Source organism: Enhydra lutris, unplaced genomic scaffold (assembly GCF_002288905.1).
Source record: "Enhydra lutris kenyoni isolate GAN:26980312 unplaced genomic scaffold, ASM228890v2 scaffoldscaffold114, whole genome shotgun sequence".
Taxonomy (NCBI): domain Eukaryota; kingdom Metazoa; phylum Chordata; class Mammalia; order Carnivora; family Mustelidae; genus Enhydra; species Enhydra lutris.
This window is the reverse complement of record NW_019154198.1, coordinates 548421-557925: the sequence shown is the minus strand read 5'-3', so window position 1 is coordinate 557925 and position 9505 is coordinate 548421. Positions and strand designations below refer to the sequence as shown.

Genomic DNA, 9505 nt, shown 5'->3' with positions numbered 1-9505 from the left:
TTTCCGTGCGCTTGGACGCGGGGGACGCATCCTGGGGCGTGTGACATCCTTGTGGCGCAGGGAGCGGCGGCCACAAGCCTGCTCGGCCCCCCAGCGTTGTTGGTGCTAGGGCGGATGGGGAGCAGCGTCTACACGAGCGGCCGTTTCCGGCGGGGGAGCCGTGGGGGGCCCGCGGTGGTCGCCCTGCGGGTGGGTTCCCGTTAGGACTGTTGAGCCGGTCGCTGTGCTGCGTGCGCTCTTCGCCCCAGGCCCAGCTTGAGGCCAACGGGAGGCGAGTGTTCGCGGCGCGGGGCACTACTGCCCCCCTTCTCCCCCCCGCCCCACGGTACGCGGGCAGGGGTGCGGAGCTGGGCCGCCTCGCTCTTCCGCGCGGACGTGCTTGGGCCGGGGTCTCCGGCTTAGCGCGTGTTGTCTTGCCTGCAGTGGTCTTTGCGCTCCCCGGTCCGCCCCCGGGTGCCTGTTCCCAGTGGCCCCGGAGCCCCCTCCCGCGTCCGTGAGCTGAAGCCTGTGCCCACGTGGGGAGGACGCCGCGTGCGAGGGCTTGCGCAGGTGCAGCCGGTTAACGGTGGCGGCGCTGTGAGAGGAGTGTTGGGCGGTTTTCGCGGTTGTGGGACTGCGGGGTCTGTCTGGGGTCTGCAGGGCGCACGGATGAGCACTGAAGCTGTGCGGTTTCCCAGTCGGGTCCTGAGCCCGGAAGGGCTGTGTGCTGACCGGCATCTGGGGTGCACAGCCCACGTGGTTGGGTCTCCCGGGACCTGATTGGTGGTTGGAGAGCAGGCCAGTCGCCCCTGGGCATTGTCACCCCTGCTGCTCCCCTTTCGTGCTGCATAGGCGCTTGGCCCACGCCGTTGGGAGAGGCCGCTTTTCCGCGTGGAGTCTCCGGGAGCTGAGGAGGGCCTTCCCTGTGGGGAACCGTGTTGTTAGGGTCCGTGATCAAAGGAACGAGACTGATATAAAGCAAAAATCAAACAAAGCTTTATTTCACTCCAAGCGTCAAAAATCAAACTGACCAGTCAGGGCTGTTCTTACGAAAAGACGAGGATGATGATTCCGACAAGGTCACTCCCAAGAAGGCCGCTCCGGACGAGGCTGCTCCGCAGACGAGGCCGCTCCCCGGTTGGAGCCGCTCCCAAGAAGAGGCCACTCCCAAGAAGGCCGCTGCTGATGAGGTCGCTCCCCGGACAGGGCCGCTCCCAAGAAGAGGCCACTCTGGAGGAAGCCGCTCCCGGGACAAGGCTGCTCCCAATCACAAAGAGGTGATGACAAGGAGGACAACACCGCTGACACAGACTCTGCTCCCCATGACACCACTCTGACAAGGCTGCTCCCCAGAGGAGGCCACTGCTCCGGACAAGGCCACTCCCCAGTCAAGGCTGCTGCTAATGAGGTCGCTCCCTGGACAGGGCTGCTCCCCGGACAAGGCTGCTCCAGCGAGGCTGCTCTGGAGGGAGCCTCTTCCCTGATGATGCTGCTCCCCCAGGGCCGCTCACCAAGGAGGCCTCTTCCCAGACGAAGCCGCTCCCCAGAATGACACAGCTCTGGTGAGGCAGCAGCTCAGGGTTCGCGGCGAGGTTGCTGGATTCTAGGCCGTTCCCCGCGGCGCCGCTGCCGAGGGTCGCGGTGTATGGACAGGGCTGCTGGCAGCGGACCGCTGGTGTGTCGGGGCCACAGGCGTCGGGACCGCTGGTGTCTCGGGGCCGCCGGGGGCTCTTATAAGAGCTGTTAGAGCTCTTCTGCTCCCGCCGACTCCTCTTCTTCTGCTGCTGCTGCTGCTGCTGCTGCTCCCGCTCCCACCGACTCTTTTGACAGCTCCTTCTTCTCCCCTTTGCCAGCCTCGCAGACCAACCTTTATGGGGGTGGTTGAGCCCCGCCCCTACACAGGCGGCCAATTGAGTCCCAATTCACCCCAGTGGATATACGTGCGCCGCACCGATTGGACGTCTCCACCCGGCCTGCCGCACCCCTACATCCGGGTCCGGTCCACAAGTCAGTTCCTCTGGGAGGGGCAGGCCCTTACAAGTCCCATGGTCTCGTGCCCTCTGGCCTTGCTGCGACCTGGGGCCATGCTCCAGGATCTCGCTTCTGGGCTGCACTGTGGCTCTGTCGCTGGCCATGTGTGCGGTCAGGGACGTGTGGCCCGCCACACGTGGGTCGGGTCGTGTCTACCCCTTTCTGAGCCGGGGGCGTGCTGCTCCCGTGGGGCAGGGCCTGGGCCTGACCTTGGTCCCTGCGAGAGGCTGGCGTGGAAGGGTGTGATCTGGTGTCCATGCGGCCCCTGGGGCAGCCTGGGGGGAGGGGGCTCCCACTCTCCGCACACGGTCTCACACCGTCACGGTAGAGTCTGAGCCCTATGCTGGGGGTGGGGGTGTGGACGAGGACCTGGTCGAGGTCGGCTGTGGCCCGTCCCCTCGTGCTTTGCTGTTGCAGCTGGTGTAGGGGTCCTTGCTGGCCCTGAAGGGCAGGACCGTAGGACCTCGTCCCTGGCTGGCCGTGAATCCCACAGTCGGGTCCCCACGGACGGCGGTGTTCTGGGAGGGAAAGCGCCTGTCGAGTAGCTTCCAGAAAAGGGACACTGGGGCTGAGAAGAGGAGGATCCTATCGCAGCTGTGACCGGGTGTCCTGTGATAAGGCAGCAGCTGGGGAGAACAGTCTGTGTTCTGGAGCATGCATGAGTGTGAAGCTGTCACTCACAGAGGCAGGGGTCCCCAGTGGGAGGGGAACCACTGGCTCCTAAACGTGAAGCATTGAAGCTTGGGGTCATTAGTTCCACGGGGGTGGTGCCCCATGACCGCACTTGGGTGCAGGCGCGGTAAGAGGGGCTCCATGCCCTCACAACACGCGTTGTCCCCTGCCACCTCTGGAGTGTGTGCTCCTGTGAGGTGTGTTAAGCTCCCCCCCCACTTGTCTTCCATGCCCCATGGTAAGGTTGTCCCCACTCCAGGTGTGTGGTTGGTGCCTCTGTTGAGGATGTGGGGTTTCCTTGCACCCCCCCCCCCCAGTGGTTGATTCTCAGCTACCTGGCCCTGGCTGGTTCTCGTACTACCCGTGCCCTTGACCTCCTTGCCTTTGCACCCCCGTGTCCCACCGCTGTCCCGGGCTCTCTGTGTGGACCTCCAGCCTTGGCCCCAGATGTTCTTGGGGGTGGACGCTGGTGCCAAGATCTCATTTGCTTTTTTGCTGTGAGAAATAAACATTTGTGGGGTCCCTTAGGCTTTTTCTGGAGACCAGAAGTGTGCCCGGAAAACAAACCAAACACCCCCCCACCTCCACAAAAGGTGGAAGGAAGTTGGAAAGTGTATGTGCCCCATTGTAGGGGGGGGTGGTTTCCATTTTAGTTTAGTGGGGTATTTTTTTTTTAAAGGCACATTATTTCGGGAATCCCTCATGGACCACTCCCTGCCGTTCAGTGATTAACTAGAAAGGCTGCCAAGAGGGTTCTTCTGAAGTGGATCCAAGGAGTTTTAAGTCAAACCTTGTTCTGTTCCACAGCTGGAAATTGGTAAATACTAGAAAACCTTAAAAGGAAGGCTAGCCATATTGTGAAGACAACTGAAAACAGCCAGTGATTTTTTTTTTAATATATTATCTAATATTTCTTCATTTTTTTTTTTTAAAGATTTTATTTATTTACTTGACAGAGATCACAAGTAGGCAGAGAGGCAGGCAGAGAGAGAGAGAGAGGAGGAAGCAGGCTCCCTGCCGAGCAGAGAACCCGATGCGGGGCTCGATCTCAGAATCCTGAGATCATGACCTGAGCCAAAGGCAGAGGCTTTAACCCACTGAGCCACCCAGGTGCCCCACCAGTGGTTTATTTTTATTGCACAAGCAGAGTTCGTTCCAACACACCCCCCCTTCATTAGCACTCGGAGAGCTTACAGGTAGCAAAGTGAGCGACTTGGTAAGGGAAAGGCGTAATTTTTTAAAGACTTGAATAAATGTGACCATTTCAACTTCGTGAAGACAGACCTGGTGTGACCAATGCATTATTAGAGCTGCCAGCTTCTGCGCTGCCAAGCACAGCAAGACACATTCTATGAGAGGGGTTGTGTGTTCATGGTCAGCTTATGTGACAGCCCCCACTCTGCAAACCAGAAACCCCCTTGTTGAGGGGAAAGGATGAACTAATAATTAGTGTGTCATCTCGGCAGGTTTTTAAAAAGTCCCCTATTCAATGCCACCGATGTTACAAGATGAAAATACTGGGACACGTGGGTGGCTCTATCCTTATGCACCTGCCTTTACCTCAGATCTTGACTCATGACTTGTGGGGTCCTGGTGGGAAGCCTGCCTCCCTTTCCCACCCCCACTTTTCCTCCTCCTCTGTCAAAAGAAGACAAAAATACTGAGGGCAGTTACCAACTGCTGCATCTCTGTTTAGTGCGTAGCCCCGTCTGAACCAGCCTCATGAAAAGTACATTTTAAGTACGCTGCAGGTGTGGCTCGCTGCACCTCCGGCCTGCAGTTCCCCTGGAGAGGGGCGAGCTAATATCTACGGGTCACAAAAATCACACTCCTCTCCCTTCATGTCTGGAGTTCTAGTTCTGCTTTTGAACTGGAGGAGTTGGCTCTAAAAGGCCTCAGAATTTCTGCACCTTCCTATAAACCAGTCACGATCCCAGGGAGACCAGTAATACCGAAGAGGGTCATTATGTGTCCTCCACTATGAAAAGAGGCTGATCCAAAAAATACAACTGTCCTCTGAGGGAAACCTCTAGACCCACAGAAAACCCTGACATTTGGATTACAAGATTAGTCACTTGTCCTGGGAGGGGGGGAGGGGGGGGGAGGAAGGGCAAAAAGACCTGGACATTCGGTGCCATGATACCATCTATCTACCCCTGCTAATGCCTACAAAGCTGGGGAACAGCATCACCGCCCAGGACACCGCACGCTGCCGTGTTAAACAGCCCGGCTCATTCTCCACCTGCGTTGTAAGGCCTTTCTCCTAGATGAACTTTGTGGTGTTGAATGAGGTTAGACCTCCGGCCGAAGGCTTTGCCACATTCGGTGCACTGGAAAGGGTGGGCTGGGCTGTGCACTTGCTGGTGGTGCATCAGAGCAGACTTGTGGCTGAAGACTTCGTCACAGCTGCCGCACTCACGACTTTCTGCCGTGTGAACTTTGCAGTGCTGAGTTAGTTGTGTGCTCGAGCTAGAGAATTGTCCGCCTCCACTGCACTCATAGGGTTTTTCTGCGCTATGAACTCTCTGGTGTTGAGTGAGGCCAAAACTTTGGCTGAAGAGTTTCCCACAGTCGCTGCACTTGTAAGGTCTTACTCCACTGTGAACTCTCTGGTGCTTGATGAGGGTGGAGCTTTGGCTGAAGAGTTTCCCACAGTCACTACATTCATAAGGCTTTTCACCAGTGTGAATTCTCTGGTGCTTGATGAGGCTGGGACTTTGGTTGAAGAATTTCCCACACTCACTGCACTCATAAGGCCTTGTTCCCGTGTGCACTCTCCGGTGTTTAATTAGGTTGGAGTTGGAGGTGAAGAATTTTCCACACTCCCCACATTTGTAAGGCCGCGCCCCAGTGTGAATTCTCTCGTGTTCACTAAGGCTGGAGCTCTGGCTGAAGAACTTCCCACAGTGGCTGCATTCATAAGGCCGCTCTCCAGTGTGAATCCTCTGGTGGCGCACCAGCGTGGGTTTGTTACTGAAGGCTTTGCCGCACTCGCTGCACTCGTAAGGCCGCTCCCCGGTGTGCACTCTCTGGTGCTGGACAAGTATGTGTTTGTAGCTGAAGGTTTTCCCACACTCAGCACACTCGTAAGGCCGCTCTCCGGTGTGCACCCTCCGGTGCTGAGCAAGTCTGTATTTGCGACAGAACGCTTTCCCGCAGTCACTGCACTGGTAGTCCTTTTGTCCACTGTCAAAAGACTCCATGCAGTCGGTGGCCTTAGGGGGTGTCTCCTGGCTGTGAAGGAGCTGGTGTTGGAGAAGGCCTGAGCTAGCAGGGAAGGGCTTCCCTGACGTGTGGGTGGCACACCTTTGCACGTTCCTTCCAAGGGGCTGCCCCCCACTGTGCTGCTTTGGATGCTGGTGAACTTCCCCCTGCATCCCACAGGCGGTCTGGCCAGGGTTTGTACCCAGCATCTCAGCTGGCTGCAAATCACCTTCTGAGTCCAGGCTACAGTCCTGGGTGTAGGCCTTCTGTGACCCTCCTCCAGACATGTTCTGCTCAGAGGGTGCCGCCGCCTCCAGTGCTCCCCGGCCGCCACCTGTAAGCAGAGAACAATGAGGAGCTCTGGGAGGAAGAAGCCAGCCCACCCCAAATGGGCATCTGACAGTGGAACGAGCAACACCAGGGGAGCAGGGCAGGGAGGAGGTAGTTTGAAGGACAGGGCTGTGTCACAGGGAGGTCTCACCATGGCCAAGACACACAGATGGGGTGTACCACGGGGAGGAGGGGCTGTGTCCACAACTCCCTTCTGTGAAAAGGTGTTCGTGCCAGAGCCTTGTACACCCGTGCTCCAGCATTAGTGGAAGGGTTCGGTGGTACATAAGCCCGCAGGACACATGAAGTGTAGGCTGGTGCTGCAGAGCCTGGGGGGTCGGGGAGGATCTACTACCAGTTCTCTTCTGAGAGGAAAAATGACAAATGGGCAAAATGTCAAGAAAGGGGAGGAGCCTCTGACCTTGGCACCAAACACTGTTGAGCCTGGGACATGACATATTCCTGGTAGGATTCCCAGCTACAGATCACGTCCTCCCCCATCTGGAATCATGTCCACTTTGTCATGTATGCGGTGCTCTCCCAGCTCCAGATGGACAACATGGCATCTAGAAGATGCAGGCCTTTAAGGGAAAGACAGGATGGGTCCAAGGCAACCAACCCCAAAACCACGTCAGGAAACAAAAGTACCATGGAAACCTTTCCTCAAAGAGCTTCAGACCAAGGAGTGTTGGAGCAATTTGTGAGAGGAGGTGCGGTATGTGTGCCCCAGCCTCAGCCCCTGGACCTTGGGGTTGGGGGGAGGGGCCTTACCCAGTGAGGAAACAAGCGCAAAGACCTCCAGCATCACATCGCGGTACAAGTGTCTCTGAGCCTTGTTAAGAAACCTCCACTCCTCCTGGGAAAAGTACACAGCCACGTCCTCAAAGGTCACAGAGCTCTGTGAGGAGGAACGATAGTTATAACCAGACGCAGTCTCTCTCAGCCCACATTCACTCCCGTCCCTCCCTCCCCTGCTCATTATCTGCCCTAGTTCTCCAGCCTAAGCACTGGTACCCCAGAGGAACAAAGAGGCAGGTGGTCAGATGCTGCCTGAGAGGCAGGACCCCCATGCCTCTCCTCCAAGACATCCAACACTCCCCAGGATCTTGCCTCCCACACATAACCATGCTGGGCCCAGCATTTTCTCAGACTCCTACTCACCAGATCTGGCACCTCCATGGTACGTTTGATCCCCACCACTACTTGGCCCATAAAAGTGACTTTTTTTTTTTTTAAAGACCCTATTTATCCATTTGACAGAGGGAACAGGCTCCCCACTTGAGCAGAGAGCCCGACATGGGGCTTGAGATCATGACCAGAGCCACTGACTCTTATCAGTGCGTGGCATCTAGGAAGCTCCTGCCATGTGCAATAATAGATGCCAACCTCCCATGGCCCCACGCAGAAGGGGCTTCTCCACCTGACCTTGTTCCTGGCTTAGACCACACACAGATCTCACCCAGATCTCAGTAACCTTGGTCACACTCCGCCTCTGTACTGCACATTTTATGTCTCTGTGCCACTGCACCAGGTATATATGTCCTAACAACACTTTATGTGAGCTGATCTTGAAGAGATCCTGCGAGAACCACCACAAAAACCTGGTTGAGTGAGTACACAGAAGGATGACTAAGCACCAGTGTGACTTTACCAACTCACCTCCATTATTGCTCTGGTCTCATTCACGCCCATGAAAATCTGGTTACCTGCTGGACTTTCCCCTCTCCCTACCTCCCTCTACATTTCTGTTTACAGCTACAGCTACTCTGTCTGGTCATCTCTGTGCCATCTACCCTCCACAGCTCTCCTTCCTTGTCCCCCAGTGGCAATGCCATAACCTGAACATGTCTCCTCCTGTATCAGATCCTGAGTTCTATTTTGGGATACACCACATGCCACAGTGTGAACGTCTTGAGGACTATATGCCCAGCTGTCCATTTGTCCCCCATACTTGGGAGTCTCTGAATTATCAGAGACTCAACATGGCCAAAACCTAATTCCTTGATATTCTCACCAAAAATATGGAGTCATCTGTGACCTGGACAGCCCTACTTTAAAAAATCCAGGGGCACCTGGGTGGCTCAGTGGGTTAAAGCCTCTGCCTTCAGCTCAGGTCATGATTCAGGATCCTGGGATCGAGCCCCACATTAGGCTCTCTGCTCAGCAGGGAGCCTGCTTCCCCTTCTCTCTCTGCCTGCCTATCTGCCTACTTGTGATCTCTGTCAAATAAATAAATAAAATTAAAAAAAAAAAAAAAACACAAATCCAGGGGCACCTGGGTAACTCAGCCAATTAGGCATCTGCCTTCAGCACAGGTCATGACCCACACGTCCCAGGATCGAGCACAGCATCAGGCTCCCTGCTCAAGGGGGAGTCTGCTTCTCCCTTTGACCCTGCCCTTTCTGGCGTGTACACTCTCTCTCTCACAAATAAATCTTTAAACAAATCCAGGGGCAACTGGGTGGCTTCATCAGTTAGGCACTGGCCTTCAGCTCAGGTCATGATCTCAGGGTCCTGAGATCAGTGAAGTCTATTTCTCCCCCTCCTTGTGTGTTCTCTCATTCTCTCAAATAAATAAATCTTAAGAACAGAAGACTCCCAAAAGACAAATCCAGAAGCCAAATATTTCTCCTACTTCCAGACCTACCACTGTACCAGCCTTAGTAATGATCTTTCCCGGGCTGTGGCATATTCTATCACCAAGGGCAGCTTCCAAAGACCTGAGCCAGATTTTATCTCCTCTGCTCCAGAATTGTGTGGCTGCTACTCTGACTCAGCTCCTTGCCCTCTGTTCTCAGCAGACATAGCAGCAACCTATGAGACCTAGAACACTCCCATCAATACTGAAACCTGAGACAACCTTTCACATCTCACCCCGCTGCTTGCCAAAAGTGGGACTCTCTCTCCATATAACCTCCGACGTGGGCTTAAAGGCTTATCTAGAGTCTCTAGACACCAAAGGCAGGACGAGTGGCAGCAAGAGTTCCAGGACACCTGACACTCACCGGTGCAGGGTCCATAAGTGCGTCTGCTGAAAGCAGAACCTGCAGGAAGAGCAGGGCCATGTTAGTTTAATTCCCATCAGGGACACAGAAATATGAAACACTTAATAATTTCAGGTAAAGATGAAAGCTGAAAAGGATAAAGAAAGTATTTATACCAGAGAGTAGAACGTGTTATGGTTATGCCAAAAGCATGTGTGCATTCTCAGGCATGTCCTTCCAAAGTGGGAAAAGGGAGTACAGAGCCTGTTGGGGTTGGGTTGTGTTTGGGTAACGTCCCTTAGGTG

The 9505-nt window shown here is 55.3% G+C and overlaps 1 protein-coding gene across 1 annotated transcript; it reads right to left on the bottom strand.

Annotated features, from left to right (window-relative positions):
• Positions 1–4913: 4913 nt before the first annotated feature.
• Positions 4914–9236, bottom strand: LOC111139745 (zinc finger protein 132-like). The gene is made up of 3 exons (XM_022492103.1): positions 9222–9236; positions 6988–7114; positions 4914–6220 (listed from the first exon to the last, which is right to left on the bottom strand). The coding sequence occupies exons 1-3, from the start codon at positions 9234–9236 to the stop codon at positions 4914–4916; spliced, it is 1449 nt and encodes a 482-aa protein (XP_022347811.1).
• Between the last annotated feature and the right edge of the window lie 269 nt (positions 9237–9505).

Bases quoted from the DNA above. Each gene is read 5' to 3' on its own strand.
- LOC111139745 (XM_022492103.1), bottom strand. The intron at 6,221-6,987 runs GTAAGGCCCCTC...CTCTGCTTACAG, and splicing joins TGCGCTTGTTTCCTCACTGG to GTGGCGGCCGGGGAGCACTG.